General features: G+C 43.6%; 1 protein-coding gene across 1 annotated transcript in view; it reads right to left on the bottom strand.

Moving 5' to 3' along the window:
• Positions 1-25,012, bottom strand: part of dscaml1 (Down syndrome cell adhesion molecule like 1) — a 786,587-nt gene that overhangs the window by 1,760 nt on the left and 759,815 nt on the right. Inside the window, exons 30-32 of the mRNA XM_063038255.1 lie at positions 17,435-17,587; positions 16,736-16,930; positions 5,132-5,437 (exon numbers count right to left, since the gene is read on the bottom strand). Coding sequence (XP_062894325.1) covers positions 5,132-5,437; positions 16,736-16,930; positions 17,435-17,587 — 654 coding nt within the window. The remainder of the gene's footprint in view (positions 1-5,131; positions 5,438-16,735; positions 16,931-17,434; positions 17,588-25,012) is intronic.

Raw genomic sequence — 25,012 nt, 5'->3', positions numbered from 1 at the left:
GTCCAGTGGCATGGATTAGCAACTGGGAGTCATGAATTCAAATCCCTCCCACCAAGCTAAGTAGAGAACTGCAATTCACAAAGCAAATCTCAGATTAAAACTATTGACAGTAGCGGTGACCATATTGGCAACTGGTTGCCACAAAAAAAATCTGCTTGAATCACGAAGGAAATCTTTACCCTATTTGGTCCATGTGTAATATAGCTGAATCTTAATTACCTTCTGAAATGGCTCAGCAAGGCTCATGGTTCAGGGGAGATTATAGATAGGCAATAAATCCTGTCCTTGCCAGAAGCATCTGCATTTCAAAAAATAATAAATTCCCAAAGTATCTACATTGCTGAAAGTTAAATTGTGATCTCCGCTGAAGGTTTATTGAGAGTCAATGCAAACTCAAACAGCAGCTACATATCTGCACAGATGCAGACAGCTTGCATCCAAATGGGTCCATTATAAGTGATGTATCGCAGGCATGTTAGGTTACGTGATAAAATGTTGGTTTGGGAGGTTACACTCATAACTGTAACCATAGTGAGACAAATTAATTACATTTAATGTGAAGCTTTGCCTCAAATGAACCATATTTTGGAAACTGTTTTTGTCAAGTTTTGCAGTCATCAAGGTGAGGGATGTTAATGCTGGGAACTGAAGACTTCCTATCAGATGCACTCAATGGTCTCTCCACATTCAGTCACCCCAGGACAGATAAGGCATGGGCTGGACATGAAGTAAGGAGTGTTCAATATTCCATGCAGGAGTCTGAGGTCACACACGCAACAATTCAGGAACAGCTTCTTCCCCTCTGCCATCAGACTTCTGAATGGACATTGAGACCATGAACACCACCTCACTACCTTTTTATTTCTATTTTTGCATTACTTATTTAACTATTTGATGCATATATATTTTTACTGTAATTCAGTTTTTTTTCTTCTCTCTATTGTCATTGTACTGCTGCTGCAAAGTTAACAAATTTCACAAAATGTACCAGTGATATTAAACCTGATTCTGAACTCTCCAAGGACAGATGTAGCATTGGCTGGAGTAACAATCCCCCTACACTGTCTAGCAAACAGACCATACTCATGAAAAATACAAAGCAAAGAGGTAAAGGAAACTGAAGATGCTGGAATCTGTAGCAACAGGTAAGCTGATGGAGGAACTCAGCACATCAAAACAGGATCTGTGAGGATAAAGATACTGTTGATGAAACCCTGCATCAGGACTGAGAGTGAAGAGGAGAGTTGCAGGTATAAAGTGGTGAAGATAAATGGTGAGAAAGGATTCCTAGGTGATTGGTGGAGGAAAAAAGATGAAAGGCAGATTGTAGAGGCAGAGGGGAGGGGAAGGGGTAGAGATGTGACTAATGCGTGACTAAACACATTAGTGATGGTAGAGCAGTAGATGTAGTGTATATGGATTTCAGTAAGGCATTTGACAAGGTACCCCATGCGAGGCTTATTGAGAAAGTGAGGAGGCATGGGATCCAAGGGGACATTGCTTTGTGGATCCAGAACTGGCTTGCCCACAGAAGGCAAAGAGTGGTTGTAGACAGGTCATATTCTGCTTGGAGGTCGGTGACCAGTGGTGTGCATCAGGGATCTGTTCTGGGACCCTACTCTTTGTGATTTTTATAAATGATCTGGATGAGGAAGTGGAGGGATGGGTTAGTAGATTTGCTAATGACAGAAAGGTTAGGGGTGCTGTGGATAGTGTGGGGGGCTGTCAGAGGCTACAGCGGGACATTGATAAGATGCAAAACTGGGCTGAGAAGTGGCAGATGGAGTTCAACCCAGATAAGTGTGAGGTGGTTCATTTTGGTAGGTCAAATATGATGGCAGAATATAGTATTAATGTTAAGACTCTTGGCAGTGTGGAGGATCAGAGGGATCTTGGGTTCTGAGTCCATAAGACACTCAAAGCAGCTGCGCAGGTTGACTCTGTGGTTAAGAAGGCATATGGTGCATTGGTCTTCATCAACCACGGGATTGAGTTTAAGAGCCGTGAGGTAATGTTGCTGCTATATAGGACCCTGGTCAGACCCCACTTGGAGTACTGTGCTCAATTCTGGTCACCCCACTACAGGAAGGACATGGAAATCATAGAAAGGGTACAGAGGAGATTTACAAAGATGTTGCCTGGGTTGAGAAGCATGCCTTATGAGAATAGGTTGAGTGAACTCGGCCTTTTCTCCTTGGAGTGACAGAGGATGAGAGGTGACCTGATAGAGGTGTATAAGATGATGAGAGGCATTGATCATGTGGATAGTCAGAGGCTTTTTCCCAGGGCTGAGATGGCTATCACGAGAGGACACAGGTTTAAAGTGCTTGGAAGTAGGTACAGAGGAGATGTCAGGGGTAAGTTTTTTTACGCAGAGTGTGGTGAGTGCGTAGAATGGGCTGCCAGCGATGGTGGTGGAGGCAGATACGATAGGGTCTTTTAAGAGGCTCCTGGATAGGTACATGGATCTTTGAAAAATAGAGGGCTATGGGTAACCCTAGGTAATTTCTCAGGTAAGGATATGTTTGGCACAGCTTTGTGGGCTGAAGGGCCTGTATTGTGCTGTAGGTTTTCTATGTTTCTATGTAATCGCAGGTATCATCTATCACCCTGCTTCTGGCTCCTGAACTCTAGCTGTCCTCCCCTCCTCTACATGGACCCTTAACTGATTCCTTATACAGGCATCTTCCCACTCTACTCTTCAGGGTTTTAACCAGAAATGTTCAAAATTCCTTCTCCCGCCACCCCCCCCCCCACCCCCTCATGGACGCTGCTTGACCCACTGAGCTGCTCCAAGCACAATGCAAGTTAGAGTCATAGGTTCAACACAAACAGAGGACATTTGGGACTGAGACCCTTCTTCAGCATTGGAAAGGAAGGGGGCAGAAGCCAAAAGTTATATTCATACAATTGTACAACACAGAATCAGGCCCTTTGGCCCAAATTGTCCATGCTGACTGTTGCCTACCTCAGCACATCCCAATTTCCTGTGCTTGGCCTATATCCCTCTCAACCAGGGGTTCCATGGATCCTTTGCTTAGTGGTATTAGTCCATAGCATAAGAAAAGTTGGGAACCCCGCAACCTTTCCCTACCATGCACCTGTCAAACCGTACAGTGAAAGGTTCCCTCATCCTTCTTCCATCCAACGTTTCCAGAGAAGACAGAGCACTGGCTTGATCATGAGGAAGTCTCCTTCTATGTTTTCCTATCAAGAGATCTCTGGGCAGTTATAGCACGGGTTACATCGGTTAAGGGTCCATCGAACACTCCACGAGCAGAGAATGGGTTGGAAACTAAGCATACTTCTACACAGTCTCATCAAGCTGTCAGCAGGTACAGAATCAATGTGAAAATTTCTTTATATTGAACTGTCCCAGATCAAATCCCAATTCTACTTATCTTGCCTTTACAACATGTAACAGAAAATGTCCTTTGAAATTGCAATCTAGAAACGCTCCAGGAGCAAGAATACCAATTATTGCTCTAGTAAGCAGCCGAGCCCCTTCCAATAGTTCAACATGGATTAGTGGGATCCTTGGGCCATAAAGTGGGATCCTTTATCCTTCTTTAGGTGTACAGTGGAGAGCATCCTAACTGGATGTACCACAGCCTAGTGTGGAACCAGCAGTGCCCAGGAACGGAAAAGTCTACAGAAAATGGTGGATACCGTACAGTAAAGCCCTCCTGCCATTCAGCACATTTACAGGATGATGGAATAGATAGCTTTGTGGCCAAGTTTGCAGATGATACAAGGAAGGGGATAAGCGCAGATAGTTTGAGGAATCAGGGAGTCTGCAGGAGGAATTGGACAGATCAGGAGAATAAGTAAAAACTTGGGAAATGCAATACACTGTAGGAAAGTGTATTGTCACGGACTTTGGTAGAAGGAATAAAGGCATAGACTATTTTCTAAACAGGAAGTGATTTACATATCAGAGGTGCAAAGTGCCTTGGGAGTTCTTGTGCAGGATTCCCTAAAGGTTAACTTGCAGATTGAGTTGGTGGTGAGGAAGGCAATTCAATGTTAGCATTCATTTTGAGAGGACTAGAATATAAGAGCAAGGATGTGATACAGAGGCTTTAGGAGGCATTGGTTGGACCATATTTGAAGTATTGTGGGCTGTTTTGGGCCCTTCAGCTACAAAAGGATGTGATAGCATTGGAAAGAGTCCAGAGGAGATTCACGAGAATGGTCCCAGGAAAGAAAGGGCTAACATATGAGGAGCATTTGATGGCTCCTGGTGTTTAGAAGAATGAGGGGGATGTTATTGAAGTCTACCAAATTTTGAAAGACCTAGATAAAGTAGACATGTAGAGGATGTTTCTAATAGTAGGAGCGACTAAGACTAGAGGACATAGCCTCAGAATACAAGAACGACCCTTTACATCAGAAATGAGGAGAAATTTCTTCAGCTAGAGGGTGGTGAATCTGTGGAATTCGTTACCACAGACGGTTGTGGAGGCCAAATCACTGGGGTATATTTAACATCTTGATTAGTGGGGATGTCAAAGGTTGTGGAGAGAAAGCAGGAGAATGAGGTTGAGAGGGATAATAAATCAGTCATGATCGAATGGCAGAGCAGTCTGGATGGGCCCATCGGCCTAATTCTCTTCCGATGTCTTATGGTCTTATGAATTATAGGGAGAGGTTAGGCAAGCTAGGTCATTATTCCATGGAGCATAGGAAATTGAAGGTGACCTTAGTGAGGTGTATAAAACCAGGAGTGGCATAGGTAGGGTGAAAGCACACAGTCTTTTTCCCAGGAGAAGGGAATAAAATACCAGAAGGTATAGGTTCAAGATGAGAGGAGAGAGATTTAACAGGGACCTGAGGAGCAACTTCTTCATTCAGAGAATGGTGCTTATAGGGAACAAGAGGAAGTGGTTGAGCCAAGTACAATAACACCATTTTGAAAACATTTGGATAGATACATGGATAGGAAAGGTTTCAAGAGATATGAACAAATGGGACTTGCCTAGATGGGCAACTTGTTTGGCATGGATGAGCTGGGATAAACGGCCTTTTTCCATACTATATGACTAAAGCTCTGCCTGGGCTTGGGTGGCAGAGCTGCCTGTTGTAAATAAAGCCAAGGAGTTCTAGGTGGCATGGGTCTGACACAGCTTACCAGCTCGGTGAGCAATGGGCACAGCAACGTTCTTCCCTCGGTCAATGTCCTGGGGCTGTGGGGGTGACGCGGTGAACCTGCAGATTCCAGCTTCCGAGGGGGTGCTCATGGAGGTCATGCTGTCGGCGTTGTCGGTTGTGCCTGTAGTCATCTGGTCGGAGGAGCTGTCCGAGATGAAGCACTCAGTGATCTCGAACTTGGCGTGCTGCAACTGCTCCTCCAGCTTGGCATGCTCATAGGCTCGAGCTAACTCCTCGTAGGTGGAGGAAGCACTCTCTGTAGAGACCATGCTGTTCCTGCCTTTGTCTTTGAAAGAAAGATAACAAAGGTGAGGAAAGTTAGAGGAGAAAAATAGAATATGATACATGACATTGATTAGGAGAGTCAGAGATCAGAAATCCTGGGTCATGAGTACCTGAAAGAGCAGTGAAGCAGATTTAATGACCATCTTCCAAAGGGGAAACATGAGTTTCTGCAAATGCTGGACTTTAGAACAACACACAAAATGCTGGAGGAATTCAGCAGGTCAGCAGGTACTTTGTATCAAAAGGACAGGTAGGAAGGCATTGGCGGTGGTGTGGCTCTATTGGTAAGAGATGGAATTACACCCTTAGAAAAAGGTGACAGGGTCAGAGAATGTTGAATCTTTGTGGGTGGAGTTAAGAAACTGCAATGGTGAAATAACCATTATGGGAATTATATATAGGCCTCCAAATAGTAGTCAACATGTGGGGTTGAGATTGCAAAGGGAGCTGGAAAAGGCATGCAATAAGGGTAATATCACAATTGTAATAGGGGACTTCAATATGCAAGTGGAAAATCAGGTTGGTGTCGAATCGCAAGAGAAGGAATTTGTTGTATGCCTACGAGATTACTTTTTAGAGCAGCTTGTGCTCGAGCCTAGGAGGCAGTGATCATAATATGATTGAACTGATACTGCAATTTGAGAGGGAGAAGCATAAGTCACATGTATCAGTATCACAATGGAATAAAGGGAATTACGGAGGCATGAGACAGGAGCTTGCCCAGGTAGATTGCAGGGGGATACTGGCAGGGATGATGGCAGAACAGAGTAGGCTGAAGTTTCTGGGAATAGTTCACAAGTGGCAGGGTTAGGCAACCGTGGCTGACAAGGGAATTTAAGGACTGTATAAAAGCCAAGGAAAGGGCAAATAAGGTAGCAAGAGTGAGTGGGAAGTTGGATGATTGGGAAACTTTTAAAATTCAACAAAAAGCAACTAAAAAAGCTGTAAGTAGGTAAAAGATGAAATATGAGGGCAAACTAGCCAATAATATAAAGCAAGATCCTAAAAGTTTTTCTTTACATTGTATAAAGAATAAAAGGGAGGTGAGAGTTGATATTGGACCATTGGAAAATTATGCTGGTGAGGTAGTAATGGGGTCAAAGAAATGGCTGATGAACTTAATAAGTACTTTGCATCAGTCTCCACTGTGGAAGACACTAGCAGTGTGCCAGAGGTCTGTGAGTGTCAGGGAGCAGGAGTGACTGTCATTGCTATTACAAAGGAAAAAGTGCTAGGAAAACTCAAAGGTCTTAAGGTGGATGTCATCTAGGCCAGATGGTTGACATCCCAGAGTCCTGAGAGAGGTTGCTGAAGAGATAGCAGATGCATTGGTTATGATTTTTCAAGAATCACTTGATTCTAGCATGGTCCTGGAGGACTGGAAAATTGCAAATGTCACTCCACTCTTTAAGAAGGGAGGAAGACAAAAGAGAGGAAATTGCAGACCAGTTAGCCTAACCTCAGTGTTTGGGAAAGTGTTGGAGTCTATTATTAGGACAAGGTTTTGTGGTACTTGGAGACTAACGATAAAATAAGTCAAAGTCAGCATGATTTCTGTAAAGGGAAATCTTGCCTGACAAATCTGTCAGAGATCTTCAAGGAAGTAACAAGCAGGGTGGACAAAGGAGAGGCAGTGGATGACATTTACTTGGATTTTCAGAAGGCATTTGATAAGGTGCCTCACATAAGGCTGCTTAACAAGATAAAAGCCCGTGGTGTTACAGGAAAGATACTGGCATGGATAGCGGAATGGCTGACAGGCAGGAGGCAGTGAGTGGGAATAAAAGGGGCCTTTTCTGGTTCACTGCCAGTGACTAGTGGTGTTCCACAGGGGTCAGTATTGGGACTGCTACTTTTCACATTCTTTACAATGATTTAGATAGTGGAATTGATAGTTTTGTGGCAAAGTTTACAGATGATACAAAGATAGGTGGAAGGGTAGGTAGTGCTGAGGAAGCAATGCGATTGCAGCAGGACTTAGACAAATTGGAAGAATGGGGAAAAAGTGATGGATGGAATACAGTATTGTGAAATGTCTGATAATGCATTTTGGTAAAAGGAACAATAGTGCTGACTATTATCTAAATGGGGAGAAAATTCAAACATCAGAGGTGCAGAGATACTTAGGAGTCCTCATGCAAGATTACCAGAAGGTTAGCTGACAGGTTGAGTCGGTGGTAAAGAAGGCAAATTCAATGTTGGCATTTATTGTGAGGGGAATAGAATATAAAACCAAGGAAATAATGCTGAACCTTTATAAGACACTAGTCAGACCACACTTGGAGTATTGTCAACAGTTTTGGCCCCCATATCTTGGAAATGATGTGTTGTCATTGGAGAGAGCCCAGAGGAGGTTCACTAGGATGATTCTGGGAACTAAGGGGTTAACATACGAGGAGCATTTGGCAGCTTTGGGTCTGTATGCACTAGAATTTTGAAGAATGCTGGGGGGACCTCACTGAAACCTACTGAATGTTGAAAGGACTAGATAGGGTGGATGTGGAGAGGATGTTTCCTATGGTGGGTATATCCTGAACTAGGGGGCACAGCTTCAGAATTGAGGGGTGACCCTTTAGCACAGAGGTAAGGAGGATTTTTTTTTTAGCCAGAGAGTAGTGAACTTGTGGAATGGTCTGCCACAGACTGCGATGAAGGCCAAGTCCGTGGGTATACTTAAGGAGGAAGTTGATCATTCCTTGATTGGTCAGGGCATCAAAGGATATGGCGAGAAGGCAGTTGTATCAGGTTGAGTGGGATCCAGGATCAGCCATGATGAAATGCACAGCAGACATGGCCTAATGCTGAATGGCCTAATTCTGCTCCTCTGTCTTATGGTCAGGCAGTATCTATGTAAGTGAATAAACAGTTGATGTTTCGGGACAAGGCTCTTCATCAGGACTGGAAAGGAAGGCAATGAAAATCAGAATAAGAAGTTGGATGGAGAGGAAAGAGTTCAAGCTGGCAAATGATAGTTAAAGCCAGGTGTGTCGGGGAGGAAGGGGATGAAGGAAGGGGAACGGAAGGGATAAGTAAGAAGCTGGGAGGTGATAGGTGGGAAAGGTAGAGGGCTGGAGAAGAAGGAATCTGATAGGAGAGGAGAGTGGACCATAGGAGAAACACCAGGGAAGGTGATAGGCAGGTGAGGTAAGAGGTCAGTTTGGGGAATTGAAGAGGGAAGGAGGAGGGGGAAAATACCAGAAGTTGGAGAAATCGATTTTCATGTTATAGCAGGTATAACTGGATGGCTCTTACAGAGGCACACTGGGTTAAATGGGATCTCTGAGCTGTAAGGTTCCATGAGAGTTAAAGTGTGTCTTCAGTCACTTACTCCAAGCACACACTGCAGCACAATGCACTACAAATTAAAATGTCAAAGTCGAAGTAAATTTATTATCAAAGAATGTGAGAGTAGATACAGGACCGATAGAAAATGATGCTGGAGAAATTGTAATAGGAGATAAGGAGATGGCAGAGGAACTGAACAAGTATTTTGCATCAGTCTTCACTGAGGAAGACATCAGCAGGATACCGGACACTCAAGGGTGGCAGGGAAGAGAAGTGTGCGCAGTCACAATTACGACAGAGAAAGTACTCAGGAAGCTGAATAGGCTAAAGGTCGATAAATCTCCCGGACCAGATGGAATGCACCCTTGTGTTCTGAAGGAAGTAGCTGTGGAGATTGCGGAGGCATTAGCGATGATCTTTCAAAAGTCGATAGATTCTGGCATGGTTCCGGAGGACTGGAAGATTTCAAATGTCACTCTGTTATTTAAGAAGGGGGCAAGGAAGCAAAAAGGAAATTATAGACCTGTTAGCTTGACATCGGTGGTTGGGAAGTTGTTGGAGTCGATTGTCAAGGATGAGGTTACAGAGTACCTGGAGGCATATGACAAGATGGGCAGAACTCAGCATGGTTTCCTTACAGGAAAATCCTGCCTGACAAACCTATTACAATTTTTTACCAGTAGGCTAGACAAGGGAGATGCAGTAGATGTTGTGTATTTGGATTTTCAGAAGGCCTTTGACAAGGTGCCACACATGAGGCTACTTAACAAGATAAGAGCCCATGGAATTACGGGAAAGTTACATACGTGGATAGAGCGTTGGCTGATTGGAGGGAAACAGAGAGTGGGAATAAAGGGATCCTATTCTGGTTGGCTGCCTGTTACCAGTGGTGTTCCACAGGGGTCTGTGTTGGGGCCGCTTCTTTTTACATTGTACATCAACGATTTGGATTATGGAATAGATGGCTTTGTGGCTAAGTTTGCTGACATTACGAAGATAGGTGGAGGGGCCGGTAGTGCTGAGGAAACGGAGAGTCTGCAGAGAGACTTGGATAGATTGGAAGAATGGGCAGAGAAGTGGCAAATGAAATACAATGTTGGAAAGTGTATGGTTATGCACTTTGGCAGAAGAAATAAACGGGCAGACTATTATTTAAATGGGGAAAGAATTCAAAGTTCTGAGATGCAATGGGACTTGGGAGTCCTCATGCAGGATACCCTTAAGGTTAACCTCCAGGTTGAGTCGGTGGTGAAGAAGGCGAATGCAATGTTGGCATTCATTTCTAGAGGAATAGAGTATAGGAGCAGGGATATGATGTTGAGGCTCTATAAGGCGCTGGTGAGACCTCACTTGGAGTACTGTGGGCAGTTTTGGTCTCCTTATTTAAGAAAGGATGTGCTGACATTGGAGAGGGTTCAGCGAAGATTCACTAGAATGATTTTGGGAATGAGAGGGTTAACATATCAGGAATGTTTGACTGCTCTTGGACTGTATTCCTTGGAGTTTAGAAGAATGAGGGGGGACCTCATAGAAACATTTCGAATGTTGAAAGACATGGACAGAGTGGATATGGCAAAGTTGTTCCCCATGGTGGGGGAGTCTAGTACGAGAGGGCATGACTGAAGGACTGAAGGGCACCCATTCAGAACAGAAATGCGAAGAAATTTTTTTAGCCAGAGGGTGGTGAATCTATGGAATTTGTTGCCACGGGCAGCAGTGGAGGCCAAGTCATTGGGCGTATTTAAGGCAGAGATTGATAGGTATCTGAGTAGCCAGGGCATCAATGGTTATGGTGAGAAGGCGGGGGAGTGGGACTAAATGGGAGAATGGACCAACTCATGATAAAATGGTGGAGCAGACTCGATGGGCCGAATGGCCGACTTTTGCTCCTTTGTCTTATGGTCTTGTCTTATGTCACTATATACTACATTGAGTTTCATTTTCTTGCAGACATTTACAGGAAAATACAATAGAATTTAGAACTACACAAACAAAGACTGAAAAACAATCAATGTGCGAAAAAAGACAAGTTGTGCAAATACATTTAAAAATAGATAGATAATTAATTAATATCAAAAACATGAATTCTCGAGTCCTTGAAAGTGAGTCCATAGGTAGTGCAATCAGTTCAGAGTTAGGTGAGTGAAGTGGATGGAGAGCGAGGTGTCTCCCAGTGGAGGTTGGTTGTAGGGGATTCGTAGCCCGTTCCTCAGCTACAGCCTTCAGCATTTTGGGCATCGAGGGAGAGAGGAAGAGGAGAGCCATTCGCAGTACCACCGATGCGGCAGAGAGGAACTCAAGATGGCTGTGGCTCAAAAGAGGGGAGCCATGGAGTCATAAGTAGCTAGCCATCTGGACACAAGCTGGGGTCTGATCAGCCCCGGCTGGGTCACCTGGAGGAGGTTGTATGATGTTGAAAGACCCGAAACACCCGATGATTCCAGGAACATCACTGAAGATGTGTCCAGAAGCATCAGTAGATGTTTGTACACAGCAGTCCTCTCTAATTCAGAAACCTGATAATTGTAGGGTACAACAGGAATTCTGCAGATGCTGGAAATTCAAGCAACATACATCAAAGTTGCTGGTGAACGCAGCAGGCCAAGCAGCATCTATAGGAAGAGGCGCAGTCGACGTTTCAGGCCGAGACCCTTCGTCAGGACTAACTTGTAGGGTACAACTGTTCCTGAATTTGATGGTGTGGAACCTCATGCTCCTACTCAAAGGCAAGAGCATGGCTTGTATGGTGGGAGTCTTTGATGGTGGATGCTGCTTTCCTGCGACATACTCCTTAGCTCCAGGTTGGGGGAGCTGAGGAATAGAGACTGCAGCCAGCTGCACCCTGCATTAGTCACTGAGATCTACCATTCCTACCGCAAAAACTCAAACTGGAGTCTGAGTTGCATTTGTATTCAAGGAGAAATCAGATAATCACTTCAAAAGTAGAAGTAGTAAATTTTGTGAGATAAGAGCTGGGGATTAGAACAGAAAACTCCAGTATGGCCTTCTCTATGCATAAGATCTTAGAAGCTCCACAATACATAATTTATATTTTCAGAAGAAACTCTGGTGGATGAAACCTATCCTTGAAAAGTATAATCTTTTTGTTCCAGAGCTTAATTGAGGAATATTAAGTAAATCCTGATGCCTTTGCCAGTCATTAGTGCTGGTGGCTGACTGAGTACTACTTTACCAAACATAGAACAGTAGAGCACAGCATAGACCCTTTGGCTCATGATTGTGTCGTTTTTCATTGATTCTATTGTCTTTCTTTGTTCTACCATGAATGCCTGCAGGAAAATGAATCTCAGGATTGTATATGGTGACATATACACACTTCAATAATAAATTTACTTTGAACTTGAACTTGATGTTGTGCTGATCACTTAATCTACTCTAAGATCACTCTAATCCTTCCCTTCCACATAGGTCTCCATTTTTTTTTACCTAGGTGCCTATCTGAGGGTCTCTTAAACGTCCCTCCACCTTACTAACCATTTCTTCATTCGTCATTTATAAAAATCACAACTGTTAAACAACTAAGCTCAGGGTGAGAAAGAGATTGTGGATCTAATTGCACAACCATTCTAGTTTCCTCACCTCCCTCAAAATATTCCTGAAGGATTAAACCATCCCTCGGGTACCAGCAAGCCTTTACAATCCTGAATGGAAGACCGTTGCTGATGGTCAGAGAGAGGGCAGTGACACCTAACCAGGTGAAATCAACCTTGTTCTCACTGCATGGATGTCACAATCTGGGTGTCAATGGATGATCATCAGGTGCATATTGCTCTGGTCAGATTTTGCCCAAGGCTCACTAAGTGAAAGCACAATCTGTTTTTTTTTGTGTAAAGAAGCTGGCATTGGTGGCAAGACCAGCATTTAGAGTCAAAGAGCACAGAAACAGGCTCTTTGGTGTAATGATCCATGCCAACCAAGGTTCCCATTAAAGCTGGACCCGTTTGCTCCCATTTGGCCCACATACAATGCTTGTTTCAAAGTGCAGAAGGGACAAGCAGGTGGCCATTGTCGAGAGTAGGCCAGTGGTGAGGGTAGGAGTGTCAGGCTTTGGCTTAAAGGAGACTTCGGCTCAGAAGAGGTGTTGGCTCTGGGGAAGCTTCATTTTTTTTTCTCCCTCTCTTACTGAACCTAGAGTAGTAAATGGCCATTGTGTATTCTTCATGCTGGATGTTGGAGTCCAGGGAGACCCAGATTCTCCCAGAGAACTACATCTGCGTGAAGTGCATCCGGCTGCAGCTCCTTGAAGACCGTGTTGAGAATCTGGAGCAGCAGCTGGATGACCTTCAGCTTGTACGGGAGAGTGAGGAGATCATTGATCAGTGTTACAGGGAAGCAGTCACCCTGAAGTTGCAGGAGGCAAGTAGCTGGGTAACGGTCAGGAGAAATGGAAATGTGAATAGGCAGTTAGTGCACAGCACCCCTCAAAATAAGTACTATATACCACATCAAAGTTGCTGGTGAACGCAGCAGCAACTTTGATGTGTGTTGCTTGAATTTCCAGCATCTGCAGAATTCCTGTTTACTATATACCACTTTGGATACTGTAATGGGGGGGTGACTTTCCACAGAGACCTGGTTACTAGCTCTGAGCATGGGTCCGTGGTGCAGAAGGGAAAGAGGGAGAAGAGGGGAGTGGTAGTGATAGGGGACTCGATAAACAGCAGAACAAACAGGGAATTCTGTGGATGTGAACGGGACACCTGAATGGTATGTTGCCTCCTTGATGCCAGGGTCAGGGACATCTCGAATCGCATCCACAGCGTTTTGGAGGTGGAGGGAGAGCAGCCTGATGTCGTGGTACATGTTGGTACCAATGATATAGGAAGGAAAAGCAAGAAGGTCCTGAAGAGAGAATTGAGAGAGTAAGGCAGAAAGCTGAGAATTTCTGGATTGCTGCCTGTGCCACACACCAGTGAGGGTAGAAACAGGATGATTTGGCAGATATATGCATGGCTGAGAGGCTGGTGCAGGGGGCAGGGCTAAGGGTTCTTAGATCATTGGGATCTCTTCTGGGGGAGGTATGATCTGTTCAAAAATGGCGGGTTGCACCTGAACCCAAGGGGGACCAATATTCTTGCGGGCAGGTTTGTTAGAGCTGTTGGGGAGGGTTTAAACTCATTCGGCAAGGGTGTGGGAATCAGAGTGAAGGGACTCAGGATAGGACGGATGGTAAAAAAGCAAAGATAGTGTGCAGTCAGACTGTCAGGAAGAGCAGGCAGGTGATGGGACATAATTGCAGCCGGCAGGGTGAGAATCAGTGCATTAGGGATGTAGAATCAAAAAGGGTAGCAAATACAGTGCTCAATGTGTTATATCTCAACGCATGGAGTATAAGAAATAAGGTGGATGATCTTGTTGCACTATTACACATTGTCAGGTATGATGTTGTGGCCATCACTGAATCACGACTGAAGGATTGTTGTAGTTGGGAGATGAATATCTAAGGTTACACATTGTATCAGAGGGGTAGGAAGGTAGGCAGAGGGGATGGTGTGGCTCTACTGGTAAAGAATGGCATCAAATCAGTAGAAAGATGTGACATAGGATCGGAAGATGTTGAATCCTTGTGGGTTAAGTTAAGAAAGTGCAAGGGTAAAAGGTCCCTGATGTCAGTTATATACAGACCTCCCAACAGTGTCTGGGATGTGGACCACAGGTTACAACAGGAAATAGGAAGGGTGTGTCAAAAGGGCAATGTTGTGATAAACATAGGAGATTTCACTACACACATCGATTGGTAAAATCAGGTTGGAAATGGATCCCAAGAGAGTGAGTTTGTTGAATGCCTACAAGATGGCTTTTTAGAGCAGTTTGTTATTGACCCTACTAGGCGATCAGCTATACGCCATTGGGTGTTATGTAATGAACCGGAGGTGATTATGGAGCTTAAGGTAAAAGAACATTTAGGAGGCAGTGATCACAATATGATTGAGCTCAACTTGAAATTTGATAGGAGAAAGTAAAGTCTGATGTAGCAGTATTTCAGTGGAGTAAAGGAAATTACAGTGGTATGAGAGAGGAGTTTGCCAAAGTAAATTGGAAGGAGTTGCTGGCAGGAATGTCAGCAGAGCAGCAATGGTGTGCATTTCTGGGGAAAAATGAGGAAGGTGCAGGGTAGATGTATTACAAAAACAAAGAAATACTCAAATGGCAAATAGTACAACCATGGCTGACAAGGGAAGTCAAAGCTAATGTAAAAGCAAACGAGTGGGCATACAACAAGGCAAAAGTTCGTGGGAAGACGGAGGATTGGGAAGCTTTTAAAAACCCACAGAGAGCAACTAAAAGAGTCATTAGAAAAGAAAAGATGAACTATGAAAGCAAGCTAGCAAACAATAGTAAAGTGGATAGTAAAAGCTTTTTCAAATATTTGTAAACAATAAACGAGAGATGAGAGTGGATATAGGACTGCTAGAAAATGAGGCTGGAGAAATAATAACGGGGGACAAGGAGATGGCAGATGAACTAAATGAGTATTTTGCATCAGTCTGCACTGTGGAAGACACGAGCAGTGTGCCAGATGTTGAAGGGTGTGAGGGAAGAGAAGTGAGTGCAGTTACATTACAAGGGAGAAGGTGCTCAAAAAGCTGAAAGACCTAAAGGTACATACATCACCTGGACCAGATGAACAAGGCCTCACCTTGAGTATCATGAACAGTTTTGGGCTTCTCACCTAAGAAAAGATGTGCTGGCATTGGAGAGAGCAGAGGAAGTTCACAAGGATGATTCCGGGAATGAAGGGAGTGAAAGGGTTGTCATACGAGGAATGTTTGATGGTTCTGGGTCGTACTTGCTGGAATTAGGAAGGATGAGGGGGGATCTCATTGAAATCTTTCGAATGTTGAAAGGCCTAGACATGGTAGATGTGGAAAGGATGTTTCCCATGGTGGGGGAGTCTAGGACAAGAGGGTACAGCCTCAGGATAGAGAGGTGTCTATTTAAAACAGAGATGCAGAGAAATTCCTTCAGCCAGAGCATGGTGAATTTGTGGAATTTGATACTACAGACAGCTGTGGAGGCCAAGTCATTGGATGCATTTAAGGCAGAGCTTGATAGGTTCTTTATTGGACATGGCATCAAAGGTCACAGGGAGAAGGCTGGGGCATGAGGCTGAGGAGAGGATAAAAGGATTAATCAGGATTGAATGGCGGAGCAGACTGGATGGGCCAGATGGCTAAAGTCTGCTCCTGTGCTTTCTGGTTGTATATCTTTCCTATCTATGTACCTGCCCAATTTCCTTTTAAATGTTGTTCATGTAGCTGGCTTAATCTCTTCCAGCCACTGACCATGCTCTGGGTGCAAAGGTTGTTCCTCAGGTTCCTATTAAATCACTCCCCTGTTAACTTAAACTTATGTCCTCTCATTCTTGGGGAAAAGACTATACAATAGATCCTATCTATGCCCCTCATGATTTTATACTCTTTGACGAGATCACCCTTCGTTCTCCTACACCCCAGTGAAAAGAGTCCTAACTTGCTCAAACTCTCTTCATAACTAAGTCCTTCAAGTCCAGGAGACATCCTCGTTATTGATCATCTATCCTTGCTCTTGTCAAGCTGATGGTGAGTCTACTTTTTTAACAATACTGTCCACTATGCTGAAGGTATCTCCTACAACATTATTAGTTAGCACCTTCCAGGATTTCCATATGATGACAATGAAGGAATGCAAAATATTTCCAAGTAAGGATGTGAATAAAAGATGAGGTGCCACTCCGTGCCCATTGTCCTGTTCTTCATGGTGGTTGAGGCTTGGGAGATGTTGGAGTAGCCTGGGTGAGCAAGACTACATTTAGTTTTGCAGGTGGTTCCTACTGGAGCCCTGGTGGACTGGCAGAGGAGGAAGGGACTGTTTGGGAAGGTGAATGGGGTTCCAAGTGGAACATGGGGTTATTTGGTAAGTTAAGTCTGACAATAAATACAGTAACTATCAAAATCTTTATGGTATAAACAGCCAAGCAGGGCTTGTCCTGTCACTTTGCTGCCACTCTTACCTGTATCCTGGGAGAGGCTGGCACTGTAGCTGTCACTCTCTGTCACCGTTATTCCATGCTGTGATCCCACAGTTCTCCAGTCAGAGGTCAAGGTTCGAGCTGGGGTTGAGGCCTGACACTTTGTAAGAGTCCACTGGCTGGAATACCTGTTCCTTGTACTGTGTGCTGATTTCACACTCTTCCTCGCGACAGGATCTAGTGGTGAGGAAACCAAGAGTCTTCACTGAGACATTGAGCAACACACACAAAATGCTGGAGGAACTCAGCAGGTCAGGCAGCTTCTATGGAGGGGAATAAACAGTCGGCGTTTTGGGCTGAGTCCCAATGAAAGGTCTCGGCCTGAAACATCGACTGTTTACTCTTCGCTATAGATGCTGCCTGACCTGCTAGGCTTCTCCAGCATTTTGTCTGTGTTGACCCATTTAAATTAATCATTTTCTTTCCCTCCCCATTGTTTGCAGCATGAACACATAGGGATTGAAAGCTTACATTAATAGTAGTGATGCTGGCTATTCGGCCCACCTGGTCTGATTGTCTCTGTGCTCATGTCTCTTCACATATCCTGTATCTCCCATGCTTCACCTCCTCTTCAACCCCGCTATGCTGGTCACCCACATTCCAAGCAAAACAAGATCCACTTCTGGTCTGGTATTGTCTCATCTGAAGTCACTACACTTTTATAGAAACTCTGATACTTACTGGTACCAGGTCGGATGTCTGACATGTCGATCAGCGGCCCCGTGTTCTGGACCAAGGCTGGGTGATGGAGAGATACACCCGTGCAGAAACTCTGGGGGTTGACTGATTGATTAAACTCGGAGTCTGTCACTGGGATCGTGGCCTTGTCTTCCCCTGCAGCAGAGAACATAAGAAGTAGGTGCAAGAGTAGGCCACATGGCCAGATCATGGACTAAGCTCCACCTGTCTTTCCTCCATCACCCTTAATTTCCATATTATGCAAGAATCTACGTCGCTGTGTCTTAAATCTACTTAATTAATTTGTCTCTACAGCTTCCCTAGGCAGAGAATTCTTCAGATTCATTACTCTCTGGACAAAGCAGTTTCTTCTCATCTCCATCTTAAACCTATATTCCCTGAATCTTGAGTCTCTGTCTCCTAGTTCTAGTCTCACCTACCTGTGGAAACAAATTTCCTGTCTCTATCTTATCTATCTCTTACATAATTTTATGTTTCATTAAGATCCCCTCTCATTCTTCAGAATTTCAGCAAGTATTGTCCCAGGCAACTTAACTCCTATCACTGTGCTCATGCCTCTTAATCTGTCCCATCCACATATCCTATACCTCCCATGATTAACTTCCCCTTCAACCCTGCTATGAGGTTAACCATCTCATCTCTAGAATCGACTTGGTGAACCTCCTCTGCAACACCTCCAAAGCCAGTACAACTTTTCTTAAGTAAGGAGATCAGAACTGCACACAGTACTCTAGGTGAGGCCTCACCAGTACCTTGTATGGAAAGAAGACACAAAGAATGTGAAGAATATTGCCACTCACAGAGGAAGCTGTCACCGAGAATGAAACCGTGGGCTCTCAGGGAAGAGTGGTGTCGTCGCCGAGTAACTGGACTCTGAAATCTCACACTCGTTCCTCAAACACACTTCAGTTACTTGTGAACAAGAACAGCCTGGCCCCTGTCACCAAAATGTTCTGAAGTGCTGAACAGAGACATGGCATTTATACAAAACTGACTAACAGTTACGGATATTGACTATTTGGAAAAATGTGTATGTTATCTTTACGGCAGGAAGATAGGAACAGCAGTAGGTCACGTATATCCTTGATACTGTTCACTGTTCTGTAAGGCATTTAGATCTGAACTGCTTTGTGCCCCAAGTCCACCTTTGTCCCATAAACCCCACTGCCAAAGGTCCATTGATTCAAGTCTTTGATGTTTCAGTTGATGTAACATCCCAACCCCTACCCTGTCCCCAGTCCAACACCTACAGGAGGAGAGGGCTCCAAGTTTACACTCCCCACCGTACAAATAAATGCTTCCTCATCTTTATGCTAATTGGCCAGCTCATTTCAAGATGAACACTATCATGTTCTGGAGCAACGCTGAGGCACTGGAGGAACTCAGTAGGTCAGGCAGCATCTGTGGAGGGAAATGGACAGAAGACAAGGAAGCAGCACATGCAGAGCACAGGGAGAATGTGCAAGGTCTGTTGTCACCGATTAACAGAACTCTGAAAACTCACACTCGTTCCTCAATCACTATTTACTTGTATCATAATGATGTCCATTTAAAACAACCCCAACTACCTGCACAGGGTCTGTATCCGGCCATTTCTCTGCCTATTCATGCCTAAGTGCCTCTTAACCATTGCTGCCGTAACTGCTTCCAACATCTCCCCAGACAGCATGTTCCATGTAACTGCCACATTGTGTAAAAAATGCCATATAAAACTCCTTCAAATATTCCCTTCCTCACTTTAAAGCCATACACTCCATTTTTTCAATATTTCTACCCAGAGAAAGGTTTGTCCCCTCAGCCTCAGAAACTCCTGAGCAAATAGTGCAATTTCTCCTAATCCAGGCAGCATCCTGATGAGCCTCTTCTGCACTTTCTTCAAAGTCTGCATATCCTTCCTGTAATGTGGCAACCAGAATTGCACACATTACTCCAAGTGTGGCCCAATCAAAGTTTTATACAGTTGCAATATAACTCAACGACTTTTATACTCAGTGTTCCAACTGCTGAAGCTAAGTGTGCAGAATGTCTTCTTTACAAGCATAGACCTGGTGTTACCATTATGGATCAAGATCCCTCTGTCCATCAGTGCTCCTAAGGGTCCTGGCATTTATTGTAAACCTACATCTTACCTCTCAAGGTACGACACATGTTTACTTGTCTGGAATAAACTCCACCTGCCATTTCTCTGCCCACTTTGCCAGCCAGTTTATATCTTGCTTTATCCTTTGGCAATCTTCCTCACTATTCATAATCTCCATCACTTCTCCACGTTTGAAAGTACATTTATTATCAAAGTACGTATACAGTCGACAACCCTGAGAGTCCTCCCCCTGCAGGCAGCAACAAAACAAAAAAACGCCATGGAACTTGTTTAAAGAAAACACCAAACAATCAACGTGCAAAAAAGAACAAATCACGTAAATAGCAAAGAGAGAGCAAATAACACATGGAATATTAAACGTCAACAGCAGAGTCCCTGAAATAGTCCAGGAGCCACAGTCACTGATTCAGTCAGTTTAGCGCTGTGTCGACAACTGTAGGCCTCAGCCGCAGAGCAAGTTCCGCACTAAATCACCTCAATCAAATTGCGCAAATAGCAAAATATGAGTAACACTGGACAGCAAATTTTTTCAAGTGTTGCTTCCTCAGAAATATTTTGTAGTTATGATAGACTGCTTGAAGCTGCACACAAATATAATTTCAGACTATTTATATCACATAAGAATTTGGAGAAATACAATATTAACTTTTATTGAATATAATGCGTTGAATTGCATAACGGTATTGACACTTTCAATACTTCAACTAAGCTAAAAATGTTTTGTTAATGATTTTTATTTGCACTCAGAGTCTGAGGCTTCTCGCTTAAGCGTCCAACAATAATCGGTCAGCATTGATGGATTCCAGTTGCCCTGATACTGTTTCTCCATGACGGCAATATCTTGGTGAAACCTTTCACCATGTTTGTCACTGACAGCGCCAAGATTTGCAGGGAAGGTGTCTAAATGGGAATGCAGAAAATGAATCTTTAGTGACATGTTGCACTCCATGGTTTTGTATGCTTGAAGCATGTTGTCAACCAGCTACACGTAGTTTTGTGCTCTGTAGGTGGCAAGAAAATTTTCTAACAACATCCTCGAATGCCTTCCATGCAATTTTCTCTGGTTGCACTAGAAGTTCTTCAAATTGCCTGTCATTAGTGACCTGTTTGGTTTGTGGATCAACAAAAATGCCTTCCTTAATCTTGGCATCAGTTATTCTGGGAAACATCTGTCTCAAATATCGAAATCCTTCACCTTTCTTGTCCATTGCTTTCACAAAATTTTTCACAATCCTCAGTTTTATATGAACAGCAGGCAAAATTATCTTTGTTGGTTTTACAAGTGACTTACGTGCCACACTTTTCTGCCCTGGAACCAACTGCTTATGGAGTGGCCAATCGTTTTTAATGTAAAGAGATTCATTAGCGTGGATGTCCGATTCACAAATGAAACAACAGTACTTGGTGCATTCCTAGTAGCAGATCACCACAGATGTTCCAGTTGTAGTCACTGTGATCTATGCGTTTTCACAAGACTTCCAGATTTCAGTAGTTTTCTTTCATGTGTACAGCATAGTCGATTGGTATTGAAGGGTGGGCATTGCCGTTATGTAGCAGCACAGCTTTCAGGCTTAACACTGAAGAATCAATTAAAAAAGGCATCGTTGTGGGTCATGCTGGCAACCCAAAGCAGTCATAAGCCAATTAATGTCAGTCCAGAAACACAGATTATCAATCTGACCAAAGAAGTACGTCAAATCTTCTTGGCGACTATGAAAGATGGAGATTTTTGTGCCTGGTGACAGCAGACTCCATCCTTGCAACCTTGAACCCAGTAATTCTGCTTTTGCCTTTGACAAACCCAAGTCTCTGACCGGGTTATTTAACTCAGATTTAGTTATCAGATGGGGCTCACTCAACATAAAGCATTCATAATCTGTATCAGTGTCAGTGTTGTTTTCCATTCCTGGCTTTGCATTGTGGCATCTTCGACTGCCCCCTCTAGACTCCATGTCTCTGGTGGTTTTGGTCCTGAAGGACTATCGTCATGCGATACAGGCCTCATGACTGAAGGGAGATTGGGGTATTCAATGGATTTCTAGTTTTTAGCAGAGAAACCAGACACACTGGTCAGACAGAAGGAGCGGTCTGTCACATGATCCTTCTGCTCTCGCTTTCTCATCAGGACAGCAAACGGCATTGGTTTCCAAGTACCTCTGAGCTGAGCTCTAAGATCAACCGCGCATGTTGCGCAAAAAATGTGAGGGACCCATGCTTTGTCTTGGTCGCCAATTTTACACCCAAAGTAGAGCGAATAGGCTTTCTTAATAAGAGGAGTCATGCTCCATCTTTGAGATTTAAGTGCATACTCGCCACAAATATAACAGAAATTACCGCAGCTGTTGCAACATTGGCGAGACATTTTGCTATCACAAATACTACTGAAAATACAATTACTTTATTATAATGAGTCCACACAATATGCTATGCGTGTAGAGCATGTGCATCAACCTGATCGCAAACGGATATACATGTAAAAGCAATGTATAGAATGGTGTGTGCGTGATGCTTTTATAGTCTTCCTAAAACCTGCTCAGCCTACTCATACTCAGACATGCCTGGACAAGATAGAAAGCTTTTCAGTTTACACTGTGAGCAACATTTTAATTGAAATAACAAATACAGGCAAGTTCAGAAAAGTAGTGCAAGATAGGGAATTTTCATGGTGATTTTCATGATCAGCAGCCCAATATTCATAAGATACACCCAAAAGTATTCAGGAAGCAAAATCTTTGTTGTCCAGTGTAACCAGAAACACATGAACCACAGAATCCTCCAAAAATGAGTTCACAACCGCAGAGCGCATTCAGTGCTGAGGACATGAAACTTCCAAATACAGGGTCCCCCCTCCCCAAAAGAGTCCCATAACCATGAGCTGCACCGAGGCAATCAAACATGCACCCTCCTCCGGCAGCAGCAAAAGGGAAACTGGTCAAATGCATTCAAATTCAAACTTGCTCAACACTTTAATTGGTGGGAAATAATGGAGGCTGACCACGAGTTTGTGTGCTGTTATTCAGAAACAACGGCTGCACATGCTACGCTCAACCTCACTGAATTCTCCAGGAGATAGCAAAAGCACTAGATCACTCAGTCAGCCCAAAATGACATTATCAAAGTGGAAATTATAGGCTACAATCGATTGCAGTTCAGGAGAAGAAGTATATTTAAAAGAAGAAGTAGTAGAAGTAATTTAAATCTCTGCAGGATGTTGCCATTTGTTGCTGACGCCATCTTGTCATTCCCCTTTTGAATGACACTTTTTGTGTCATCTGCAAGTTTACTGATCAGCCCATCTACATTTTTGTCCAAATCAATTATGTAATCCTAGTACTGATCCTCGCAAAACACTACTGGTCATACACCTCAAGTCAGAACAACACCCCTCCATCATTATTGTCTGTTTCCTAAGCAAAGACAACTTTGAATCCAGTCTACCAAATCTCCATGGATCCCATATGCCTTTTGGATCAGCTTACTACACTGCCTTACCCTTATCTATCATCTTTGTCACCATCTCAAAAAAAAACTCAACCAAGTTTGTATGACATGACCCCTTCTACAATGTGGAGCAGTGTATTCTTGTAGAGTAGGCCATTCAGTCGTGTAACAATAGCAAACCCATTAATCTCCAAGGACTGCTCCCCCTGGGGTTACTGCTGAACTGCACTTTAACTCCAGTTAACCCTACTTCTCAGAAAGTGATAGGTTTTACTCTTGATTTACCACTTGGGCAAAGTCTATCAAAGATTCACAAATACAATTCACTTCATCTTGGTTCCATCTTGATTTTGACACATGGTTCGGGAATAAGGTATAAGAACTTGTAGGAACTACAAGATCCCACATACCGTCAGCTCTTGCCCCTCAGCATCCATCTTTTCAAAAATCACGTTTCTCAAAAACCTGTTTGGCTCCCCTTTGAACCCATAAAGAGTCCGTAGTTCAAGGCTTTCCTGGAGCCTCATCCTTTGTCTGATAAACTTCCAACTACCTTTTCTTCATCCTCAAGGACAAGAAAATCTGCAGATGCTGGAAATCCAAAGCAACACACACAAAATACTGGAGGAACTCAGTGGGCCAGGCAGCATCTATTTCTTCATCCTCTTTCCTTTCCAATTTCTTCTTGATGTCTCACGATATGAGGTCCCAGCCATCATTTGCAACAGGTAAGTGGTTAGAGATTCAATGACTAGGGATCATTTTAACTTACGTTATGCTAAAGCAAAAATTAGTGTAAAAAAGCAGTTATCACGTTTCTTCTACAGCTCAACACTGTAAGAAATTCAAAACTTTTTTTCACCCATGTAGTAATTTTTGTAGGAACTGTTGTCAATTTCTATGTTATTACATATTCCCTTATGACATAGGAAGAGTTCATTAAGTCAGTTCAACCTGAAAAAGTGTGAGATGATTCACCTTGGAAAATCAAATCTGAAAGTAGAATACAGACTAGACAAAGACTGCTTCATCAAGCACCTCTGCTCCATCTACCAAAAGTGGAATTTCCCAGTGGCCAACCATTTTAATTCCTATTTCCATTCCTATTCCGTGTTCTCTTTTGCCACTATAAGGCCACCCTCAGGGTGGAGGTGCAATACCTTATATTCTGTCTCGGTAGTCTCCAACCTAATGCCAAGAATATCAATTTCTCCTTCTGGTAAAACAAATCCCTCCCCCTCCCTTCTTCTTCTATTCCCCACTTTGGCTTCTGACTTCTTCTCACCTGTTTATCACCTTCCCCGGGTGCCTCTCCTTCTTCCCTTTCTCCCATGGTCTACTCTCCTCTCCTACTAGATTCCTCCCTCTCCAGCCCTTTACCTTTTCCACCCACCAAGCTTCACCTGTCACCTTCTAGCTAGCCTCCTTCCCCTCCCTCCACCTTTTTATTCTGGCATCTGTTTGTTCATTTCCTTAGATGCTGCCTGACCTGATTTCCTTCAGCACTTTGTGTGCTTTGGATTTCCAGCATTTACAGGGTTAATGGCAGGATTCTTAACAGTGTGGAGGAATGGAGAGATCTTAGGGTCCATGTCCATGGATCTCTCAAAATTGCCATGCAAGTTGATAAGGTAGTTAAGAAGGCATTTGATGTGCTGGCCTTCATTAGTCAGGGGATTGAGTTCAAGAGCTGTGAGTAATGTTGCAGTTCTATAAAATTCTGGTTAGACCACACTTAGAATATTGTGTTCAGTTCTGGTCATCTCATCATAGGAAAGATGTGGAAGCTTTATAGAGGGTGCAGGGAAGTTTACCAGGATGCTGCCTGGATTAGAGAACATGTCTTATGAGGAAATGTGGAATGAGCTAAGGCTTTTCCCATTGGAATGAAGGAGGATGAGAGGTGACTTGATAGAGGTATACAAGATGCTGAGAGACACAAATTCTGTGGACATCCGGGGCAGAAATAGCTAATACAAGAGAGCATAATTTTAAGGTAATTGGAGGAAAATATAAGG

The sequence above is a fragment of the Mobula hypostoma genome, chromosome X2 (genome assembly GCF_963921235.1).
Source record: "Mobula hypostoma chromosome X2, sMobHyp1.1, whole genome shotgun sequence".
Classification (NCBI taxonomy): domain Eukaryota; kingdom Metazoa; phylum Chordata; class Chondrichthyes; order Myliobatiformes; family Myliobatidae; genus Mobula; species Mobula hypostoma.
This window is presented reverse-complemented; position numbering and strand designations above follow the sequence as displayed.